Source organism: Gossypium hirsutum, chromosome D01 (assembly GCF_007990345.1).
Source record: "Gossypium hirsutum isolate 1008001.06 chromosome D01, Gossypium_hirsutum_v2.1, whole genome shotgun sequence".
Lineage (NCBI taxonomy): Eukaryota > Viridiplantae > Streptophyta > Magnoliopsida > Malvales > Malvaceae > Gossypium > Gossypium hirsutum.
The window spans coordinates 11,005,963-11,031,160 of record NC_053437.1 but is presented as its reverse complement, the minus strand read 5'-3'; the positions used below and the strand labels follow the sequence as shown (position 1 = coordinate 11,031,160).

Below are 25,198 nucleotides of genomic sequence, written 5' to 3'. Positions count from 1 at the left end.
TTTAAGAAAATTAAACTTTTATTGCACTTCTAGTGATAGTTTAAGGTGTGAGTATCAAACCCACAAAATCTTTGACCCCATAATTATGTCGTAAAGCTATCAGCTTAATTTAAGGAATATCGTTTTTTACATGTTTAAGAAAAGTCGAAACATAAAACTCGCCAAGAACAGCAGCTCTAGGAGCTAATACAAGATATAATCTACAACAAATCTGGCTCAAGATTGCTAATGTAGAATTGAGATATTGTCGTTAATCGAATCAAATATTGATCATGATGTTCGGTATAAGAAATTTGTAGCAGTCGTTAGTCATAGGGATTCCTGAATGTCTTCAAAAGTTCAGGGATATCATAACCCAACATGTCATCAACAGCTTGAATCATTTTAGGTTTTAGCTTCTCGAATTTGTCAAAGTTGTAACCAGACAAAATCTCCTTAAAATGTTCCACATTTGGAAAATCCCCTGGTGGTAGGTGATGATCTCTTTGAACCTATATAACAAACAGATTTTTTGCATAAGAAATTGATGCATGATAAACAAACTTAATATTCAATGTAAACTTGCAAGCACTGATACATGCACGCACACGCGCGCACACACAATAGAGAAGAGAGAATACTTTTCCAAATTCGCCTTCCAAATTATCGATCAGTCTCTGTTGAGTTTTTGCTTTCCCAATCATAGCAGGCATTTCCTTCTTAAGGTGAGCGATGATATAAGCATGTATCTTGGCAGCTCTAGCCCGCTTCACAAACTCATTTATCTGCAGGTAAACAAAGTACCGAAACTTCTCCTTAACACATCCATTTTTTAGAAAACTTCATTTCTTTTCAGAGGAAAATTAGTATAATGAACTTACTCGACGATCACAAGCCTTCTTTGGAATGTCTTTCAGGTCAGAAAGAAGGTCCTCTTGTTCTTTTTCGAACAATTCTTTCCCAATTGGTCCTGTTGCAGCTTCATTTACAGGCTTGTCATTGAATGAACTGCCAAAGATGAGATATTAACATCAAAAAGTTTAAGACCAAGATGCATCATAGTTTAAAAGAAGTTTCAAGTAATATGCAACAATGAACATTTGGACACATTTGTTTCAGTCATAAAGATTGACAAGCAGAAAGAGCTTACCCAATATACACACGCACAACCTCTGGGGTGTTAAGGACTTTCCCAAGTGACCACATTAAGGCTCCATAAACCCTCATCAACTACAATAAATGGCAAAGATGGGTACATGAAAATCCAACCATCAGTAGTTGCATCTAAGAAAGACTAGTGGTTCAGAAACATGGCTGCCAAAATGCTTACTTGTTGCGTATCAACTTGATCTGCCTTGTTCAAAACCACACGAATCTTATCATCGTGACCACGCAGAGAATATATCACGCGCTTGAATTCATCACTTACATCTAACTTGTGAGGATCAAACAGAAGAAGAATAAGATCGCATTTTGCAGCAAACCATGACGTTACACCAGTAAAATCATAGGCTCGTTGTGTTCGTTGTTTTTCTCCTGATAACACTCCAGGAGTATCTACAAAAGTTACGTGCTCCAACAGCTTCAGACATGAAAAGAAGGTATTAAATTCTATATAAGCAGAAAAATTAACTATCACAGCAAACTAGAATTGAACAATTAACTCACTGGATGTGGCATTTGAGAACACTCAAACTTCGACAAAAATGCAGTTCCGAAAGTAGTGAGGCCACTGAATGGCATGTCTGCCTGGACAGCGATAGTGTTCCCTGGAACACTTCTTTCATCAGTTCCCGACTGCATAAAGGGAAAGAGAGTATGTGCATAACACGCGAGATCAAAACAAAATTCCACAATTACAACAAACATCAAATGATAACAAACAAAGCAGTATAGACAGTATACAGAAAATTAAGATTCAATTTCCATAATTGATTTTAAAACCAACAAGTAATGGAAACTCTCCAAGCTAGATCTGCAGAACAGCAATTCTGAATTACCATAACAACAACAAATCTGTCAGTCGTTGGTTCAGGTCCAATGTGAGCTCCTGAAAATGATAACAAAAATATATGAATGAAAACGGAGGGGGGCTTCTAAATTAGTGATTTGTCTGAGTGAGAGTGAGAGGGAGAGGATCACTTGCCTGGATAACTAGTCTTAAGCAAATGTTTAATGAAGGTTGTTTTCCCAGTGGAATATTGACCCAAAAGCATAACCATTGGTTTGGCATCAAAATCACTATTTGTCTGCAATAAACGAAAATCAGAACCAGCTGATTAGCTTTACAGAGCTGTTAAATAGAACTTTTAGCACATAGTCAAGGATAGTTAAAACTGAGTTGGATCTACAACTAACTCACCAACAATGGGGATACAAAATCATTAAAATGATATGTAACTTCTAAAGGCTTCAACTTCTGAAGGTACAATCTCTTTAAGCCGTCTATGATTGAAGTCACAGAGGACAAAGATATCTGTTCTACACAAGAAAGGATTAGTTACACATGCTAAGGATGCAGATAAATAAAAACACACTAAAAAAGAATCAAGTAAAGGAATTAGACAGATATTAACATCATTAACAACACAAATACCAAAGCTAAAAAACGTAAGTGTTATGGAAGTAAAATAAAGAGACAAATATGAATTTGATATAAATAAAGGAATTATTTATAACCCTATACCTAGACATACCTAGACTAAAATGGTAGTAACAAGAGCATCAGCAGCAAAGGAAGATCAACTATAAAAAGACAAAACAAACCTTCTTTGATGATTTTGAAGAAAACCATTGAGATGCAGGTGATGTTTGATTTGAAGAACTACCTGCAAGCCCCCAACTAGTAAAAATAACATATGATAGTGAAATCGGAGTAAACTAATCATCAAAGGTTACAACAAGAAAGTCATACCATTGCTTTCAAGGCTACTTGACTTTGAAGATTGTTTCTTTCTCTGAATAAATCAAGCAAAATGATAAGAAATTCCAGACGCTAAGCATATGGAACATAGAGTTTAAGAAGGTAAAAGAAAGAAGCCACATACCATGATTAATGCATCTAAGCCTTCCATTACAGGAGGTTTAATATTCTCAAAGTCTACTGCAATATATCAGCATACCTTAACATTAGCTCTGACTATTATATACGACTATAAATGTACTGGCAAAACAACCAAAAAAACAGTTTCTAAATAAATAAATGCACCTCAAAAGTTTTCAGCATGAAATAAACATTCAAACCATGCAATTCAGAAAGAGGGACATGCTAAATCATCATACCATCACCGTTCAGGAGATCATGTGATATTTGATGACCTTCTTGCGCCAGCGAAACCAGCTAAGCATTAAAATTAACAAGTAGTCAGATTAGAAGAAATCAATAAGCAATATATATTATATCATAATCCAAAGAAACTTGCAACTCCTAACCTGCATAGCAAAAACAAATTCTTTGAAACCAAGAAATCCCTGTCTCTTAGAATCAGCAGTTGCCCACACCTTTAAGGAATCAAAACAAGAATGTAGCTGAATCATTTAGAAAATAGCATAAAGGAAACAGGAACAGTAATCAAACTCTAAGTTCCCTTGGATTTTGCTAAATTTACCGAAAATCAAACTTCAATTATTCAATTAAAGATTTACTTTTGGAGATTACGATCAAGTAACAGAAGCAATTAAAACTTCCCTTGTGTGTTTTTTTTTTAATAGATACTTCAAGTTTAAGCTGAACTTAAATATATAAATAAAAATAAAAATCACCAAAAACGATGAAAATAGAAGAATATTGACCTGCTTGAGATCTGGTCGCGATAAATTTGACATACCAAAAAACTTGATTGCATCATTTCCAGTAATGCGTCCATCATTATCTACCGAAAAGACGATATTAAAAATTAGTAAAACGAAAATTTGAACAAAAAGTAAAGCTAAAATCGTACCTGAATCAGCGAAGTTGAACCACTCTTGATAAATTTTCTGGTGTTCTTTAGAGCAGGAACCGATCCGACCGGTCCCAATCTCCATTGCTGAAGAGAAAACTGTAGATGTTTTTCTTTGAGTTACTTCAAGCGTTCGATAAAAGAGAAGCTGGCTTCGAAACAGTGGAGAGAGAAAGAAAATATAAGTAAAAAAAATCGAACAAAACTGAAAAAGGAAAAAAAAATACACTGCCGTAGCCGTACCACCGTCCGCGTTTTTTCCTGCGAGGGAGAGAGTGCTTTAACACCACGAAAAGGGGAAGTTCATACGTCGTCGTATAAATGCTTCGAGTTTTAACGGCTTTTTGAAGGTTTGTAGAACGACAGCGTTTTAATAGGTTTTTTAATAGTTGCTTTCTCTTGACACTCGCGCCAAGAGTGGTTATTATTGAAAAAAGTTAAAAATGAAAATAGAGCCGATTTGCGGTAACTTGAAGTAAATGCATTTTTTTTAAGAAAATGAAACTACATTACATTTTTCTTGCTTGAATGAAAAAACATAATTACATTAAATTAAGTTCATTATGTACTTATAAAAAACCTTAAACAATTTACATTAATATCTTTTTTGAAATAGGAATTTGATTTAAGATAAATAAGAAATTATTTATCTAAATCCTTTAAAATTTTTAAAATTTTAAATTAATAAAATTAAAATTATACTTTAACCCCTTTAAAAATGATAAAAATTTGATTTAATGTTTTAAAAATTACAATTTACAATTTAATTTCGATCCTTAAAAAGATTTTCTGACTTTTCCCCTGAATAGATTAATTAATATATTTTTAATACTGTGTGGAATAAATAAATAAAATGCTCCACTTCATTTGGCTGCTTAGTATAAAATCATAATAAAAAGCTTATTTAGTATACCAATATTAAAATAATGTAATAACATCACTAAAATCCCTCAAAAGAAAACATCACTAAAAATAGTTCATTGTTGAATTCAAAAAAATAAAAATGCAAGTATTACTTTATGAAATGGCATTTTTATCCTTAATGAGAAGGAAAAAAACCCAAAGAGCTTTGTGAAAGGTGGGTGTGCTATGCGTGGGAAAATATTGATGGAAATTGATTCGATTTTGTTATAAAAGAAAGGAAAATGTATATTTGATTGAAATTAATAAGGATATGGTGCTCTTATTTATGAAATGATTAAATGTTGATAAAGAAATATCTAAATTAAATGATTCTAAGTAAAGATAAAAAGATACTAGAAGTAAATATTGTAATGGCCTAAATTCAAAGTTATCGGAACAGTGGTTTCTAACCATAAATTCGATTTAAAGAGAAATTTATTTTAATATTTTTGCATGAATATTGATATGATAGGAAAATCGTATGAAAATATCGATAGAAAAATTTTACCGATTTAGTGGTTAATTAGAAAAAAATTATTGAAGAAATTGGGTAAAAACAAGGTATCGAGACCTCGATCTCATAAAACCGAATCAAAAATATTTTTATAAATATTTATGAATTGTTAGTAATATGGTATTAAAATTTCGTTAGAAAATTTTAATGTTTGGGTAGTCAATTAAGTAAAAAGAACTAAATTGAAAAATGTGTAAAAGTTACTAGAAGGATTAAATAGCTCAATTGTTAAATGAGCTAGGGACATAAATTGAAAATAACCCCAAAAGGAGATATTTTGGGCGGCATAAGCTGAGAAAAATAAGGAGAATTGGTGAAATAAGGGTAAAATGGGAAAATAACAAATTTTACTAACATAAAAATGGGACCAAATTGGAATATCTAAAATTCTCTTTATTTTTCTGCATTCTCATCAGCCAAAAACGTCCTACGGGTTTATTCAAGCTGGTTTTTCATAATTTTTGCATCAAGTGAGTTAATCATTTCCTTTTTCTTGTAAATTTTGTGTTTCTAAGACTTTTACAACTTGGTCCTATTACTAAATTCATTAGTTTTTGATTTTATGAATGAAATTGAAAGTTGTTATGAATATGTTCTGGAAGTTTATGATGAAATAGCATGAAATTGAAGCTTTAATTTGTTTATGAGATGATTTTATTTGGCAATTTCAATAGAAATTGATTTGTAAGACTTAATTGTGAAAAAGTTTGGAATTAAAGTCTAGTGCTAAAATTCTGATTTCCAAAGATTATAAAATAGTTTAAAGTGATGGGATAAAGTGTTAATTGAGAAAAATCAGCTCAATTGAGAGGTTAATTGAGCAGAGATGAAATTATCATTTATTGAGAGCTTAGGGAAAAATGGTAATTAACATCATGTACTAAAACAGTTTTGGACAGCAGAAGTAGTTTAACTTTGAAAAATCACCAAAATTGTAGAGATCGAATTAGAGGATGAATAAAATATGAAATTAAATCTTATTTAGTCTAGTTTCTTATAAAAGAAACGATGTAAGAAATGGAATTGTAAATCATGAGATATAATAGATTTTGTGAGACAAGGTCAGAATGAATTTGGGTTCCCCTATTCTGACTTTGGAAAATCATAAAAAATTTGAGAAAAATAATCAGGGGCTTAAATTTATATGTTTAAAATTCTTAATGAGTCTATTTTCAAAAGAAACAAGTGAGAACATCATCCGAATTCTGTACAATAAGATAATTAATTTTTAGTGAAGAGGGGTCGGAACTATCGAATAGTGAAACAGGGGAAACTTTAAAGAATAAAATGTAATTATAGGCTAAACCAAAAATTCTGAAAATTTTATGGTAAGAAGATATGTGAGTCTAGTTTCAGGAAAAATTATCGAATTTTAATTTGGAGTTCCGTAGCTCAAGATATAAATGATTTAGTGACTATGACTCAATGAGACAGCTTTGAATGCACTATAAATAATAATGAAATTATAGAGAATGTTACATATGAACATGAAATGTATTAGATTAATGATTAAATTTATTTATTTAGATCCAAAAAATTAAAATACGAAGCTAGATCGAGGAAAAGAAAAAGTTCGGGATTAGTAGATTTTTGTTTACGAACAAGTATCGAGGTAAGTTCGTGTAACTTGAATTATATTCTTAAATGCCTGAAATGTTTGTTATTGATGTGAATATGATTTGAATGTTCATTATATGAAAATTGATGAAACATTAATATATTTGATAAAAGGGGGAAGAAATCCCGGTTGAATGGAAGGAAAATTCGATGGATCTCTGAAAAGGAATTGACGGTAAAAAGGATCTAACCCAGACGGGTGATCCTATTCTGATATAGCCCTCCCGAAGAATATGTGGAAAATGGATTTAGCCCGGACGGGTAATCCGAATTAAGGTCTGAATTTAGTCTGGACTGGTAATTCAGATCCAAGCTCATTAGAGTAATTGTAGTTGCAAGGGATTTAGCCTGGACTGGTAATCCCGCTGTAAGGATGAAGTTCGCGAGAGTGTGCTCTCTGAAATGGAAATGTGCGCACATGAATATGAATTGACGGACCCGGAATTGTACACTAAAGTGTACCTCTGAAAATCCATCGAAATTCTGAGAAATTCAACAGGATAAATATGGAAAAATAACAAGGAAATATAAATCATGGTATTGATGAGCTCATCAATCATGGTATATATATTATTGATACATGAAAATTATTGAACTAACTTGAATGTTGAGTTTGTGCATGTTAAGGGAATAATGCATTGAATGGATGTATGAATGTTTATTGCATTGTATTGAAAATATCAGGTAAGTATAATTCTTGTTACATGAGCTTACTAAGCACAAAGTGCTTACCTGTTTCCTTTTCCCCTGTGTTGTAGTGTTAAGAGCTCAGAGGTTGGATTTGGTCGGAGACGCATCACACTATCAACCTCAAGATCTCGGTATATAAAGAAACTTTATTTTGGAAATCAATGGCATGTATAAGCTAGTAAAGTAAATGTTAATGTGAAATGAATGTATGGTTAGCCATTGGTATGGCTAACAAATTTTGATTTTGGTATGTGATGAGGTTATCTTATGAATATGTTAAATCTATCTTGAAAATATGTTGAAATGGATTGGTTGTGTTGGATTGGTCTCGGTTTAAAAATTGCAGGAAAGATTAGATATTTATAAAGGGGTTATCTTGAGTTCATAAAAAAAAAGACTTTGGGATTTTGCAAAAAAAATTCTTATGGTTTCGATTTATTCCCGATTTGGTCCCGATTATGTTTTGGGCTTCAGAGGCCCAACCAAGGGACGTCATGACATGTTTCGATAAATGAATAGTATTTAACTCGTAATAATGGAAAATTAATTCGGTAAAATCTGGTAATGCCTCATACCCTATTCCGGCGACGAATACGGGTAGGGGGTATTACAAATATCCTCTTCGATTTTCTTAACAATTACGTTAAAATCAACAATAAAAATATATTCTAAGCGAGATAAAAGAAAAAATATTTGTTTTTAGTATTTTTATAATTATTTGACTTAAGTTATGACAGTACAAAGTAAATGATTTGTTTTTAGCTTTTCAGGGTTATTTTCGTCTGCACAATCAAACTTTATATAAAGACTTAGGATGTACCGAATACCTAATTTGAGTGGCTAACACTTCTATAAATAAAGACCTTAAGGGTTTGATATAACTAAGTCGTCTTAAATGCATCTAAAAACCTTCGTAGTTTAGTAGCAGGATTAGATTTAGTTTTTTTTTCTTAAACGATTTGTTCTTTTCTTTTGGAATCGATTTCGATCCAAGATTTCTTTTATTCAATTGAAGTTATTCAATTTATTTTCCTTTGTAAATGGTGAGATTCGTTTTCCCAATTGAGAGATTTGATATTCTGCTCTTAATCGATACAAATCAAGATTATTCTATATCTCTTTTCTCTTTTGGTTTATTAGTATTATTTACATGTTTATATTAATTGAGTTTGGGATTATGAATACCATGAGTAGGTAATTCCATTAGGGGGAGATTAACGAGTGGATGGAGGAGTGATTAACAGAGGATTAATGGTTTCCTACAGAATTAGTTGGTATAAATTACGCGTTCTTAAACCCTGGGCTTGACAACCCTAGTAAGTAATCAAAAGTTAAACGAGGTCGGGAGATAAGTTGGTCGAGTAAATCATAATTTATTTTTGGTTGAGAAAATGAGGTCGGGAGATAAGTGAGTATCAATCAATTAATTAATCAGTTAGAGTTCGGGAGGTAAACAAGTTGTCTTTTTGTATTATGAACCGACCATATAATACTATTTAGTATTAGTTAAACGTTAGATAACCAATGAGTCAATATTTGCTTCCATTTTTCTTTGCATGCAAAAACATTAAGGACAATATACAAAAACTATTAATGTTATCAATTGAAATTTTATTAAACCAATTTGTTCAAAAAATACAAGTATACAAAACGAATATACTACGCTTAAGGTATTAGATCAAACACTAGAAACATCTCTAATCCTCTTAAAGTTTTATACATCAAAAACCTTGAGTATAATCTTTACAATTAAAAGAAGATTAGCAAACTAACAATCAACCTCTAATAGGTATATGTTTGGAGTGAAGCTATAAATACAATTATATAAGAGTAAGAAAAGATTTTACAATAAGTAAAAAAACTATGCACAAGAGAAAAATGAGAAGTGAAGAATTTGAAGTTTTTCTCTTGACTTTGATGCTTGCACATGTTTCGTATCTCTCTTCAAGTGTTATTGACCTAGATTTATACCCTCTCATTGATTTGAAGAAGTTTGAAGTCATTGGAGGGAGCTTTTAGCCATTGGAGACATTAGTTTTGCACATTTAATACAGTTTGAAGGGTCAAGACAATGTATAAGTCTCAATACTTTTTTGAATAGGTCTCAATACTAAGAAGAACATGTATCGTGACCATACTGTTCTCAAACGCCTTGTGGCTACTGACTTTGAATGTATCAATACCATACTTTTCTTAAAAGATTTATTAGATTCTCTTTGAGAGATCTTGAGACTTAGCTTAGAGATTGTTTTTTAAAGGCCTGAATTTAGGAGTACTCAAAGACATTTATAATTTTTTAAAATATTTAGAAACTTTTTTTTTAGTTTTTCAACAGTTGAAAATAATTAATGTGTTGTTAAATTAATTTTTGCAAATTTGATAGAGGGAATTTAAGAATTATTTTGTTATACCAAAACATTTAAAAATAAAAACTAATCGTATAAAAATAATTTTTAAATTTAAATCATGTAGAGTGTAATTGGATTACTACAATTACATTTAATTAAGTGAGACCCACTAATTATAGTAGTTATCCAAACAAGACACAAATATGTAACTACAAGCAATTATGTCCTCAATTCATAATTAAATGATTTTTCAAACGGTCATAAATACATTAGAACAAGACAATTTTATAATCTCGCTTGTGGAATAAAAAATATTATCACGAGCGCATCGAATAATAATATTTTTAATAGTTAATCTTTTATTTTTTACACCAACTTAAATATGATACGTATCATCATTTGAACCTTACTTAAAAAGAGAAATTATTATACCAACATTTCCTACCACCAAGTCCATCTTATTAAATTAATCCACGTCATATTTTTTCCATGTCATACTAAGCCCTTCAAATTACTAATTTATTTTCACCTAATGTTAACAACAAACAAAAAGAAATTGATGGGGGCGGCCGTTAGCCAATAATGGTGAAATTGATGATTCTCCTACGGATCAAAATGCAACGAATCAAGACAAAAACTAGCTTAAACCCAACCCTAAACCTTAACCCTTAACCAATGAATTAATACACGGTTGACACAAGACAATTAAATTGGGGTGAACCTAAAGGATGAATCAAACCTAGAAGTTAAGAATCCGAAGCAACTGAAGAAGACATGAATGCCCATGTTAAGGGGGAAAAGTGGAAAATAAGTTGAAAAGTATAGTAAAGAAGGTAATTTATCGAGGTTTTTTGACAGATCTATTAAACTCAAGTGAAAAGTGTGATTGGTTTTGTTTAATGGTGAATATGGTTTAGATTGAATATATCAAAAGAGCCAAATAGTGGCAGCCAGGTTTTGCAGCTCATGTGTTAATTTAATGGGAGCAAAGTTTCATATATGGAACTAAAAACTCCTTTATAAACATATCAAATAATTTTCCTTCTACCAAATTACAAGATACGAGGATTAGAAATAAAACCCAGACACAAAAACTGTCCCATGAGCTCAAAATCTTTAAAAAAAAAAGTTTGTGCAAGAAAGCATTTGATTCAATAATCGATCTAGTTGAAAATCAAGAAATACCAATGGTCTTTCCAAGTATCCATAGAACAAATGATAACTCAATCCCAAAAATGGTGTGCAGTGTGCTCCTATCCAACGCTATCCCATATACTGTAATCCCACCTTGATTCTTCTCAAAATACGTCACTGTCATCAAAGCAACCATCAATGCAAATCAACACCTATACTAAAACCAACACATTCAGCTTCTTCTTTTTTATTAAAAAAGTGACATAAAATATATTACCTAGAGCTTGTCTCTTGTGGTATGAAATGGTACTATAAGCATGTGCTGGGATCAGCTTGCAGTTATCCAACTCGTCGTCTTCTTCACCGGGATCGTCACCTTCAGATTCACCATTTGCACCCACGTGTGGTAACACTTGTTGGTCATGGATGGCCGGAGTCCTCGGGGTCTCGCCTTCATCAAAGGAATCTAGTGTTGCACAAACATGCCACTTTGAAGCAAGGGACGTAACTGATTGTGCTTTGTGTGTTATCTTTGTTGCACTTCGAAGCAATATACAGAGTCCTGTGAGAAGAGTTATAGAGCACAACTGCAACAAAAATGAAACATGTACAGGCCCAATTTGAACCAGCCCATTACCCTAATTAACAGCCCAAACTAACCCACAGCCCAAATAGCCCAAAACACTAATTAGACCTAACCCCTAACCCTAGCCGCCGCACCTAGTCCACTTGCCCTCTGCCACCGCCACCAACTCCGCCGATCACCTGCCCTTCTGACGTCGCTCCATCTGCTCCACCTGCAAGGAAAGGAACAAACACGCAAGGCAGAGACACAAACAGGGCAAAATAATAGAAATAGGCATTGTAATCGGCTATATAAATAAAAAAGAAAAATGTAACAAGGGGCAGAGGGGGGCTCTCCGATTTTGGGTAAAAAAAAAACAACTCAATAAAGAGAAGAAAAGTGAAGGTTGATAGCATTTTTCTTCTTTCCTATTCGGGCATTCTACATTTTTTTATTTATTCATTTTTGTTTGACTACTCTTATAAACAAAAGAAATAAAGGAAAAGAAAAGGACCATTTCGTGTCGAAGGCCGGCGTCGGAGCCCGTCTTCGTCGTCGCCGGTGGAGGAGGAGACGAGCGGTCTCTCCTCGTTTTCCGATTCTAGGCTCATCTTTCTCGACATGCCGCCATGGATCTATGGTCTAGAGGCGATTGGCTTCAAAAAGGGACCGAAAAGGTCCGATTTTGGGCCTCCGACCACCGTGCGCGGCGGCCGTTGGACGGTGGCCCGATGACCGGTCGAAAAGGGACCGAGAAAGTGAGAGGAGAAGGCTCTCTCTCTGTTTTAAAATGGTTAAAACTGATGGGTTTTAAGTTTTTTTAATATTTATAGTAAATGCAAAACGGCACCGTTTTGATAGGGTCAGGACAGCCCCAAAACGGCGTCGTTTTGGGCTCCTGACCCGAGACCCGACCCGTACCGCCTGGGATCCGCGTGTTTTTGGACCAGAGGGGTTATTTGCACCCTCAGTCCTTCCGCTTTTTGAGGCCGTACAATTGGGTCCTATTCCCTTTTATTATTTGTTTTAATTTTGCCCTAAATTTCCATCTTTCTTACGATTCGGTCCATCGACCGTCTGCTCGGGCTTTGTTAGAACGACGTCGTTTGGACCACGTGGGAATATTTTCCGTTTTGACCCTCCATCCTTTCGCGCGAGTCACATTTTGGTCCTTTTCGTCCTTTGTCATTCCAAATTCGCCCAGTATTTTCTTTTTTTATTTCGATTTAGCCTTTTTTTAGCCACTTTATTATTTTGTTTATTTTATTATTATTATTATTATTATTACTTATTTGTTTATGTTTATTTTATTTAGATTTTCGGCACATATACATATACATGCATATATTTTTGTGATATACATACATTGTTTTTATAACATATATACTTATATAGTTTATATATTTTTCAACTTATGTATATATCTATACATTTTTATATTTTCATTTTCCTAAATATATACATATTTATACATAATCTTTATAGTTTAAAATATACCTTTTTTTATAAATCCGTATATACACCCATGTTACTATTAATTTATATACATACATATCCTTTTATTTTATAAGTATATATATATTTTTATATGTACGTACATACATATTTTTGTATATCTTAATTTACATAAATACATATATACATTTTCAATATATTTTTTAAACATGTATCAAAATTAACGTATTTATTCGTATACATACGTATATTTTCATTATTTTTAAACTTTAATTTGTACATACATACTTTCTTTTATTTTTCAACACATATATGTACTTACTTTTATATGTATTTTATTATTTTCATATTCCATAGTTTTATACACCCATATATATGTACATATTTTTATATATACATATTCATCGCTTCTTTTATATATTAAAATATACTTTATACATTTTGCTAATTTATATATATACATATTTTAGTTTATGTCTATATATATCCTTTTATATTTAATTGTATTTGTTACTTATTTATTTCATTTTCGTTATTATTTTGAATGAATGTTTTAATTTATTTGATTATATATATTGTTATTTTATATGATTGTAGGTATGACTTTTATTTATTTTATATCGTTGCTATTGCTCGTATTATTTTTATTTTTTATATGTATTATGATTTTACCACGTATAACAACAATGTAATTTGTTTTCACATTTTTTTTACTACGACTTTCGTGTTTTATTTTACTCGGTATGACAAAATTTGTTTTAAAAAATATTCCGTGTTTAGATTCAAAAGGATCGTACTCTAACTTAATGGGTTTCGATTTTCATAATAAATCTAAAAACACGAATCTTTTCAAACTCAAGTTTTTAAACGATCTCGGGAATTAAGAAAAGATCGTGCCCTAACTTACTGGGCCTGATTTATTTCTAAAACCAAGATAATAAAATATCTTTTAAATAAGCATTTTTCATCCGCGTATCGGGAATTTGAGACATTGTGTCCTAACTTACTGGATATGATTCTCTTTCTCGAATAATGTGAAATGTCCCCTTTTTCCTGAAAATTTTCAACGTTTCAATACAAGGATCGTATTTTTAAATTCTTTTCGAGTTTTTAATTTTCGACACCAAGACATTAAGTAATCAACCAGGTACCAATTTTGGGCGTATCGAGGGTGCTAACCCTTCCTCGTGCGTAACCGACTCCCGAACCCGTTTTTCTGAATTTCGCAGACCAAAATCGTTGTTTTAATAAAAATTAAATTGTTTATTAAAAACAACCACTTTTCGAGGTGACCCGATCACACCTCATCAAAAAAAAGGATTGGTGGCGACTCCCGTTTCATTTTTCAAAACCCAAGTTGACCCCGTTTTCATCCAAAAAATGGTGTCAACAAAACAGATGAATCATATATGTTAATCGAACTCGGGTATGTTTTGATTTTTTCGATCGCAAACTTACAGCAAGTTCTCCAGCTTTGTAAATATTCAATCGAGAATTACTCTTCGTAGTGATAAGCAATGAAGTGAATTGGCTGAAAGTGACCAAGATGAGGCACCATACTATGAATGCTCGATACCTATGGCTAATGATCCGCAATTGCCGCCTGATCCTGAGGTGTTCGCGCAACACCGAACCCACATCGGAATCGACATTGAAAACCTTGGCGAAATCGTGGAGCCGGAGAACCTGGAGATTGCAGATGAGGCGAAACAGGACACACACGAGGAAGAAGACCGTGGTTCGGTAGAGCCAGGAACATAACTCCATGACGCAGGCCACTGTGTCACTCAACCACACAATGCCTAAGAAAGGAATTTGGGAAGCACCAGAGGCATACCACCATACTTTGTATGCAGTCTCAGCTATGAAACACGGCAGGACAAAAAATGACACAATCTTCAGTGACCTCTGCATATATTGAATTAAAGAACATCCATAAACTTTCAATTAAAAACAACAGGCATGACAGCAGAAATTTTTTAGGAAGAAAAAAAAAACATACATTGAGCTGAACAGTGTATTGTTTCCTAACAGTCTCACTTTCATCACAAAGCTTATCAAGGAACAAGAACCTCCTCAGACCATGTTTTTTCACGAACCTCGTCAAACAAACGAAAGACAAGGCCGAGACACTGCTTAACGACAGCTGAACCACCCAATCATAAGGCCTAGTATGTGTAGCATCACAAGTGGAACAAGCTAACATAAAGTGGGAAACCAAAGGAACAAGGAGACCGAACACGATGAACATAAACCAAGACAAACAACCCATCCAAATGTTGGATTGATCAACGCACATCCATCTCAGGTATGTTCTGAAGCTTTGTAACTCGTCTTGTGCGTGAGAAATGGTTCTTGCAAGCCTAGTTCGTTCCACCAACGGTTCCATGTTGTCCCCCTTGAATGAAGGGCTTGTTTGAAACACTGAATTACATATAAGATCAAGTGGTTCTTTGTTGTTTACAGATCATCAATGAGACAGCTTGGAGAAGGGACTTAAAAAATTAATGGAGGGGGTAATCAGCCTAATCACCATCACTGTAGATGGCAAAGATCTATCTCAGCACATGATACTGCCACATGGGAAGTCAGACAATTAATTGTTTATTACTATATTTAAATACTAAGACTTGAGTTATAGGTGTTGATAGTTCATTCCAGATTTAGGTATTTAACAGTTGATTAATATTATAATAGTTTAGAATGGGGGAATAAAGCTGGTTGGACGTGGGTACCTTTGCTACTCTGTGATATGGTCATTGGGTAGGGGCTATTGATTGATTGATTGCTAGGATGATAAATTATCCCTAAAGCATTGTATTCCAACCAAATCTTGGTAAATATTGCACTCATCTTCTTACACGACATAAGTCCAAAACACTTTGTTCAAACTTTAAAATTTTTAAATTAATAATTAATACACATACCAAAACTATAATCCCAAGATTGGAACTCCCTTTCCACTTATCCTCTCATGCTTTCAAACAAAATTGTTATTACGTCACAACTTAGATCCAATTTATATTAATTAATTAATTAATTAATTAATTACGACAACTCTATGACTACTTCGGCGTGGTATTAAGGATTTAATTTTAAAAAAATATTAGGATCTAATTTTAAAAACTTAATTAAACTCTTCAGATTTTTAAAGGACACACAAAGAATTTTAAAAGGAAAATAAAACATCTAATTACAAATTTTAACACTGAAAAGGATTTCTCAAAACTCTTCTCAGGTTTTAATAATGAAAATGTTAAAATATGTTTTAAGTCTATATTTTTTTTATAATTTAGTCCTTTTATTTTTGAAATTTTAAAATTTTAGGTTCAATTGTTAACACCATTAAATTTTTCTATTAAATTTACTAATGTTATATTTTTTAAATTAAAAAAAACAGTCTTGATCGTCATGTAAGAAAAAAAATGTCTTTGTAATGGACCTTAATTTAACAAAAAAAATTTAACAGTATTGCCAGTTTTTAGAAAATTGAATCAATATTTTAATTAAAATAAAATATTTAGACTAATAAATGACATTATAAAGTTGAGATATCAAGCTATCAAAATTAAAGTATCAATATTGAATAATAAATTTGAGCATAGTATAAATACAAAAATTGAAAATTCGCCATTATTATATAATCTAAAAGAAAATATAGAAAGGTTTTGAATAGTGACATGTGTCACATAAAAAAGTGATTACATCATAATTTTTTTTGACATTAATGTCATGATAAATTTTTATTATATATGCTCTTTTTAAATAATATTTAAAATTATTTATAATCCCTCCTCAATCCTTAAATAGGAGGATAATGCACTTTAGTGCACTCGAACTCACATCCTCTTACACTGACAACAATATCAATGTTAATTGAACTAAAATTCAATCGGCATGATTAGATCACAATTTTGAACATACTATAAAGATGAAAACTAAAATTCCATCATTACTATCTAATTTTAAAAAAATAAAATAACATAAGGAATGACAATAACATTTAATATAGACATAATGATTTAATTAACCCTCTAACTTTATAAAAAAATTCACTTTAGCCCCCCATTTAATTTTCATATCTTTTAGCTCTTAAACTTGTATTATTTGTCAAATCATCCCAAAATAGATATAAAAATTAACGTCCATTAACTTTGTTGATGTGGCATTAATATGGCAGTTCACATTTATGTCACGTTAATAATTAATTAATTTTTAAAAATTAAAATATTAAAATATTAAAATTTTTATACTTTTTAATTTTTAAAAAATATATTATTTTTATTAATTTTTTTTTGAATTTTTAAAATTAAAAAAATTAATTAATTGATGATGTGGCATCCACGTGTATGTCACATCACCAAAGTTAATAGATGTTAACTTATTTATTCATTTGGGGTGATTTAACAAACAACACAAGTTTAAAAGCTAAAAAAAGATAAATAAATAAATAAATCATTATGCTTTTAAGAGATATATATATAAGGAAAAAAAGAGTATAAATATATTAAAAATTAGAAGAAATTAAATGTATAATATAAGAATTAAAATATTATTATATTATCTAAAAAAATTATGACTTGGAATGCCTCCTTACTCCAAAGAAGATTTGTTCATAGCTTGGGCTACTTGAAAAATGTGAGGGTTTAGGTAAAAATATAGGCCCAAAAAATGAGCTTAGGCAAAAAGATAATGTCCGTTTAAAAATAGGTCAGGCCTCGAGTAATGCATTTTTTGCCCGGGCCCAACTCAACCTGGCCCAAATTCATACAAGAATAAACAAATTCTGTTATTTTCTTATTGTTTTATCCCTATTTTGCTATCATTTCACTATTGTATTACTACTATTTTATTATTATCGTTTGGATATTGTATAACACTTATTTTATTATTAATTTTGTTATTATTTTAAAGGCATTTGCTTGTTAAGTTGTATCTATTTTAGTGTTAATTTAAGTATACATATTTTTTAAAATTTATTTTCAATTTGCTAAGAAATATTTATTTTAATATTTTTAATATTTTTGATATATTATATATATTTAAAAATTATATAAAAAATTAATATGGGCAAACTGGACTGGGCTCGAGTTTTAGCATGTTTATCTAAACTGGGATTGGACAAAATTTTAGGCCAATTTTTTAGGCCTAGGCCTAACAAATGGGCTTAAAATTTTTGTTAAACCCGACCCGGCTTATAAATACCTCTACCCCAAAGGCATTCCTTTTACATAGAAGATAAAGATTAAATAATAAATTTGACTATATAGACACGAAAATTGAAAATTTATTATTACCGTATAATGTCAAAATAAAAACGGTGATGCCTCCCTTACAAAAAAATAATAATAATAGCGACGCCTTCCTCGTAAATAAACCTTTGGACATTTTTTAATTTAGGATTAATATATAATTTATTAATTCATCCAAAAGTATTTAATTGGTTTTTGAATTTTATTTTACTTAGTTGGCACCTAAATTTGTATTTTGTCACACACATTGTCTCAATTTGTTAACTTATTTTTTAAAGGGTTAATATATAGCTTGCCCCTGAACTTGTTCGAAAGTATTTAGTTGGTACTTGAACTTATAAAAAAAGTACTTAATTGATGTCTAAACTTGTCCAACAAATTATACTTTTTTAAAATTATCTTATATATTTTTTAAAAAAGTTTAATTTTTTATTTTGTATTCGCCATGTGTTATATTGAAAAGCTGCCATGTATCACTATAGGATGCCATGTGCCACGTCAACCCAAATTAATAGTGTTAGTGTGGAGGTACCAACCTGGTTGATGGAATACAAATTTAGGTACCAATTAAAATGCGTTTGAACAAATTTAAAGGACAAACTACGTATTAACCCTTTAACTTATAATCTATAAACATACAGATAGAGAGCAATGGTGAAACTAGGGACCCCTTAAAATGAAAATTTTTCCATATAATAAAGGTAAAATTACACTTTGGCTCCCTAAAAATAAAAAAATTTTATTTAATTCTTTAAAAATTATAATTTAATTTCAAACCCATATAAAAAAATTTCTGATTTCGAGAGATGCACCTATGAATTGAAGAAGGTTTTTCTCCCTTTAAACATAATCTACGGATGTTTTCTTTGACAAGGAAAGTTGTTATGCATAATGCATTGATTCATTTGTTTTGGGGCTCGAAAATCATTCTGCCAAACTTCTTCTTTTACAGCCACTTATTTTTTTCTTTTTAAAGAAAAAGCCTGAAACTTGGTGGCTAGTATGGATCAATGGAGAATATGAATAAAAAAAATCACTCTAAAGCCAACCAAAGGCGATCAATAACTTTTTAATATTCCTTTTTTTGCATTTACATATTTTGACAGCACAATAAATTAGGTTCATAGGTAAAAATCACATAAAACTATGATTAAATTTATCCTATACATAAAAAGTGGTTGGAAGGACTTAGGGACGATGTTTATATAAGACTTGCTTAGAACAATAATTAAAGTTTTCGTTAGACATTTAAATGAAATAAGTTTTGACATTGTCATTTTCTCTTAAAATGAATAAGTTTGCATTTCGTCCTAATTCAATCTTTCAACTAATATTGAAAGAGTTTAAAGTAGGTAATAAAGGAATAAGGCAAAGAGAGAAATAGACACACAAGCTTTGTTAACACAGTTTGAAAAACAATCCCACTTTATAAAGCTTAGCTTGGTGAATAATTTATTCAACAATTGATCCAAAAATCTATTGACTAAAACCCAATTCACACTTACACAACAAACAATTGCATCCTAGTGGATATCTTTAACCTGCTACAATCATTCACCCCAATTACCTCACCTACAACAAGTTTCAACTCTCCAAAAAAGACCTGTATAAAGAGTGCAAAGTAACAGAAGCAAATGAAGCAAAAACACTCCCAAAAGATGGATTCGACACATGGATAGGTAAAATATGACAGCTTCTCCGAGTTACTTTGAACAAATAAAATCACCATTTGAATTGGAGTATTATCCAAGATAATATGACACTGAAACTAAAGGCTTTAGATGTTATTGGTTTGGGTAAAGCTGAGTGTATTACCCTTGAGCCAAGCCACAGTTTTAGGTGGCCCAGTATAGAAACCTAACCACGAATAAAAAATATAAGTTGGGATTGAACTGTTAAAAACTTGCTATATCTGTGAATTTCCGATACATCCCATTTTCCTGTGAGGGTAAGAAAATGGGGCCTAAAACTATGAAATTATAGTATTGAGTTGAGTAAATAGAGAAGGAACCATTTAAACAGTTACCTCTATACTTCCTGGTTTCCAATGCTACACAAAGGAACTTTCCTCCTTTTTTATCATTTGGGACCATTAATGTGCCCTATTTCTCCTCATCTTCTTAACTGAATTTGTTCTCTCTTTATCTTACTGGAAAATAATATATATACCAACTTCACCAGGCTTTCTTCAATTGGAATTTGGAACCATTTTGTTTGCATATCATAATAATTATGACCCAAAATTTGGTACACCCCATTTAGACCTCAATCACAAAAATCTGATAAGTTTGTGAATTAAAAAATATATATATATAAATATAGCAGAAAACCATCTCATCAGCTCACTGGATGGCATTGGCAACAGCTGCAAAGATGCATATGATTGGTTCCCTATCTCCAACATCAACTTTTTCAGCTCTTTAGCTCTTTGTTTAATTTTTTTTATATGATTTTACATAATGTTATTAGATTAATCAGAACATTTTATGCTCAAAACCATAAACAAGGAACACCACATCAGAAAAGGAAAGAAAAGGACAAATGAATGAATGCATGAATGAAGCACCAAAGAAAGGTGAAATTAGAAAAGCAAAAAATGCAAGGCATATGCCATATGAGCTGAAGTATCCTTGAAACATCTCAATCCTGAATTTTAGGTCATTTTCAGTCAAAACCCAGAAGAAAATAAAGGAAAACAAGTCCATAAACAAACAAACCACCAACAGTGCAATTGGAAATTTCCATCAAGTTAGATCAAATTTCAAGGTGCCTTCCGATTTAAACCAATGTTGATTCAAAACAATCAACAATGCAATGCAATCATCATTCTTCTTCTTTTACTTTTATTGGAAGCAAAAATGATATGAAGAAAGTTTTTTAAATTGGTACATTAAATTGATTCACAGCTACGGCATGAAAAATCCTCTATTGTCACCGAATTTATTGCTTAAATTCTATGCATCTACCACATTTATTATTTTACCCATACATCAAAGATGCAAGACTTCCAAAATCTACCCAGTTCTTTTAATTAAAAATTAATACATTGTAATGTTGAAAAAGAAAAACACAAAATACAAAATCAGAGCTAACAAAAACAAAGCACATATATGTTTTGAATGAAGATTCAACCCAAGAAAATGAGACAAATTTGAAGAACAAAAGCAAGATGTCAAGAACCCTAAATCTAGATCTGATAATAGCATCATCATTATCATTGAATGATACAATGAAGACCCATTTGTTCATTTTGATCCTTGTTTCATATTTTTACTTTTTTCTTTCTAAAATAACAAACAAAAGAAAGCAAAAAAAAAAAAGCAGTAAATGGATGGTTTTAATCCATTTGTGAGGGATATTATACAAAGAAAGATCCGTAACACCACAAACCCTAAATCATCATCATATTTCTAGCAACAAAGATATCATCATTTGATAAAAATCAAAGGGATTCAATTTCATACGCATAGGGAGATTAAGACCATTTCATCTTAACCATGTCTCATATTTTTTTTCCGCTTAAAAAAAGCTAACATTTTTTAAAAAAGAAAAAGAGATCCAATAATCGATCATCATCATTCATCACCGGCATCGCGATCAAAGACATAAAGCAGTACACTGGAGATCTTCCATCTTCATCCAAGGGTGGAAAATTGAGATCGAAAGGCAAAGTTTTCCGACAAGAAGACAACGCGATATCCCCATCATCAACCACCGACGATGATGAATCACAGTCACTATGACAATCCTCTGGCTCTACTGGCGGCGGCCTCGGATAGTACTTCCTAGTCGAAACCACCGCGAAGTCCGCCGACTTTTGCGGTGGTTGGGCCGGTCTGGGTCCACTAAACGACTCCACCGTGCTACTCATGCTACTCCTCGTGGGTCTCTGTGGATTCACTTCGGGGTCATGAAATTCGCCCATCGGATATAACCGGCGTTGGTCGATGAACCCTTCGTTGTGGTGATGATTGGTTTCGAAAGGAAAAGCCGGGATATTTGAAGAATTTATGGGGAAATTTGTTTTAGCTTTGGGTCCACGGAGCGTCCTCGCCGCCGTATCGTAGGCTCGAGCGGCTTCTTCGGCCGAGTCGAACGTCCCTAACCAGACCCTGGTCTTCTTCCAAGGGTCTCGAATCTCGGCCGCGAATCTGCCCCATGGCCTTTTTCTAACACCTCTGTATCTCGGCTCTTTAATAGATCCGCTGGGTTGCAGTGCCGGTCTCCTAGCTACGGCGTTTGCAGCTGCGGCACCTCTCCCTCTCCTCATGGAAAAAAAATATTTAAAAGATTAAAAGAATAGTAACAATCTATATAACAATCAAAAGGGGTTGATGAAAAGATCACGATGAACCAAAAAAGAAGGGAAGTGAGGAAATAATCAAGCCAACCAAAACGAACTTACCTATGAATCTAAGAAAAAAACAGAACAGAAAAGATTGAAGATAAAGGGAAGATAAAGCAAGAAGACAAAGGAAAGAGGAAGGAAAGAAGGAAGATGGAAATGGGCAGGAAAGGGAAACAAGGGAGGAGGAGGAAGAAGAAGATTGGTGGGCTAAGAACTGGATGGCACCAGAAGAGAGGCCCTTCTCTTCTACACACAACCAAACAAAATTATGATATTATTAATTTTCTTTTTTTTGGGAATAGAGTGAATATTTTATGGCTAAAATGGGTTTTCCTCCTTTTTCTCGATTGTCTTGCCCCCACATACCGACTCGCTTCTTTTTTCTTTTAATGTGATAAATGAAATGACATAGAAGCCCTTGGTCTTTTTTAATTAATTTTGTCAGTAATCCATCTTTCTTTTTTTCCATGGCACCCCAAGGGTTTTATCGAGTTTTGAGTCTTTTGACCAACTTTGGTACCATTGCGTGGCATAGGAGTTTTCAAATGAGGGCCACTTATTCTTTAAAAAAGAGGAACTAAAAATCTTGGGTTAAGAGAAGGTTTTGATTTCATCTCCTCCTTCCACCCATTTTGCAGCTTTTTCCCGCCAATTTCTCTGCATTTCCTTTTATCCTACTCCATTCTTTATTTTATAATTTCTTTGGTTCATTGTTTTTTTAACACCAATTGTGATTAAAGATACTGCCCATTTAAACTCACCCTAAAATATCAAGAAAAGGGAGAAGGATAAAAGCAAGGTAACGTTGAAATGTGGATTCAAGGGGACCAAAAAGGCATTATATAAAATTATGAATGTGATGATGGAATTGGAAATATTGAGTCCAATATGTTGCTTTTCTGAATGACCTGCCATAATTATTCTTCAACATTGTGCACAACTTCTAATCCTCAATATTAAATTAATAATCTTCATTGAATTTTAATTTTAATTTTTCATCTTGTAATTTCGTATGTGTAATAATATGAGTTGTTTATTTAATTTAATGTTTGTAACTATCCACATAGTAATTTTTAACTACAAATTAAAAAAAATGTTAAATATTAATCTTTTTTAAAAAAACTTATTCATATATTTTATTTTTTTACCTAAGACCTCCAATGACAAAAAATTCCAAAACACGTCGAAAGATTCATCAAAGCGCAACTTATTTTAAACTTTGATTTTGATCCCTTTCTCAACCCAATTCAAAAACCATATATTATTTTTCTTAATTTTCGATATAAAAACAGTTAATGCTTGGTAAACCCCTACAATGCCCAATCTCTTACAAGAACAATAATAAATAATAAATTTTATGTAACTAGATGTATTTTTCTAATGTTTTGAGATAATAATTGATTTATTAACCTATTTTAGAATCTATAAATATAAATGTAATTATAAAAATATATCTGAACAATTACAATATAAAATCGAATCAAGACTTAAAATCTTTATTCATGTCTTGGCTAAAATCCTTGATATTTATTTGTGAAACCCTATAGTTATCGGTATAACTACCGTCCATCATGGCTCACCTGCCCCATTTCAACATCTTAGCTAAATTTTAAATGATTTTATTTTTGGTTTATTATAGTCCAAGCTTCATTTGAGAAGACTTTCCTTTTGTTTCCTAATTAAAGTTGCTATGTATTGCATTACGTGAGAAAATATGCTTTTTAAAATATAAATAAAAATTTAGAAAATACGCAAACATCGTATCAACAGTGTTGGTCAAAGTTGAAATTTAAGTATAAGGGAATATAATTTAGGATGTTGTTTATGTCCTTAAGCACAAGGGATCCTATGACTAGATTTATAGTTAAGGTGGGGGTAAAAACGGGATTTTAATCTTTATGTGGATTTTGTGTAAAAGAGCAACCAACCCAAGTCTTAATTACTATAGGTTTTAATTAAGGAGAGTTGCTCATCAACTCTAATACCTTCTTTACCTATTCATCTTTCTTTTCCTTCAAATTCAATTTCACTTTATCATTATATATACGAATTTTATAAGGAAATTCTAAATACTTATTAAAGAAATTAGAAAATAAAAACTTTAAAATTTTAATATACATGTTTAGAACATTTGTACCTCCAGATTTATCCCATAAAAATAAAATAAAAATTAAAAATTTTGAGAACTTATTTTGAAATTATAAAAATATTTTTTTTTAAATCATGTTCTTAATGAACTTGGACAAAAAATGTTTAGGTATGAAACAACTTGAATGCCCATTTTTTTGAGAATAATGTAAATCTTTTAACTATTTTTTAAACTACTTTCTAGAATCTTTATAATTTTCTATAAATATATTTTATAAACATTTTCAATTTTTAAATATTTTATATTTAAAAATTATGTGATTACATGACATTTTAAGAGAATCTCATGCAACGATGTTTAAAA

At 31.6% G+C, this 25,198-nt stretch overlaps 2 protein-coding genes and 1 pseudogene across 4 annotated transcripts; all 3 read right to left on the bottom strand.

The window, feature by feature from the left end:
• On the bottom strand, nucleotides 1-4,268 carry LOC107922087 (EH domain-containing protein 1). Of its 3 annotated transcripts, none has more exons than XM_041087022.1 (17): nucleotides 4,164-4,268; nucleotides 3,921-4,068; nucleotides 3,772-3,851; nucleotides 3,412-3,480; nucleotides 3,262-3,319; nucleotides 3,027-3,082; nucleotides 2,894-2,936; nucleotides 2,746-2,807; nucleotides 2,342-2,455; nucleotides 2,126-2,228; nucleotides 1,980-2,029; nucleotides 1,648-1,776; nucleotides 1,310-1,561; nucleotides 1,130-1,209; nucleotides 861-987; nucleotides 621-764; nucleotides 1-491 (listed from the first exon to the last, which is right to left on the bottom strand). In XM_041087022.1, the coding sequence occupies exons 2-17, from the start codon at nucleotides 4,003-4,005 to the stop codon at nucleotides 306-308; spliced, it is 1,638 nt and encodes a 545-aa protein (XP_040942956.1). In that variant the 5' UTR covers nucleotides 4,006-4,068; nucleotides 4,164-4,268; the 3' UTR covers nucleotides 1-305. The 3 variants fall into 3 exon arrangements, with proteins under 3 accessions (XP_040942956.1, XP_040942955.1, XP_040942957.1); XM_041087021.1 differs by having other exon boundaries at nucleotides 3,921-4,072; nucleotides 4,164-4,224; XM_041087023.1 differs by having other exon boundaries at nucleotides 3,027-3,079; nucleotides 3,921-4,174.
• A 6,883-nt stretch (nucleotides 4,269-11,151) lies between these two features.
• On the bottom strand, nucleotides 11,152-15,625 carry LOC107921139 (uncharacterized). Its single transcript, XM_016851008.2, has 4 exons — nucleotides 15,149-15,625; nucleotides 14,605-15,054; nucleotides 11,404-11,713; nucleotides 11,152-11,303 (listed from the first exon to the last, which is right to left on the bottom strand). Exons 1-4 carry the CDS (start codon nucleotides 15,533-15,535, stop codon nucleotides 11,167-11,169), a joined length of 1,284 nt encoding a protein of 427 aa, XP_016706497.2. The 5' UTR covers nucleotides 15,536-15,625; the 3' UTR covers nucleotides 11,152-11,166.
• A 6,150-nt stretch (nucleotides 15,626-21,775) lies between these two features.
• Nucleotides 21,776-23,099, bottom strand: LOC107922514 (ethylene-responsive transcription factor 3-like; annotated as a pseudogene).
• Between the last annotated feature and the right edge of the window lie 2,099 nt (nucleotides 23,100-25,198).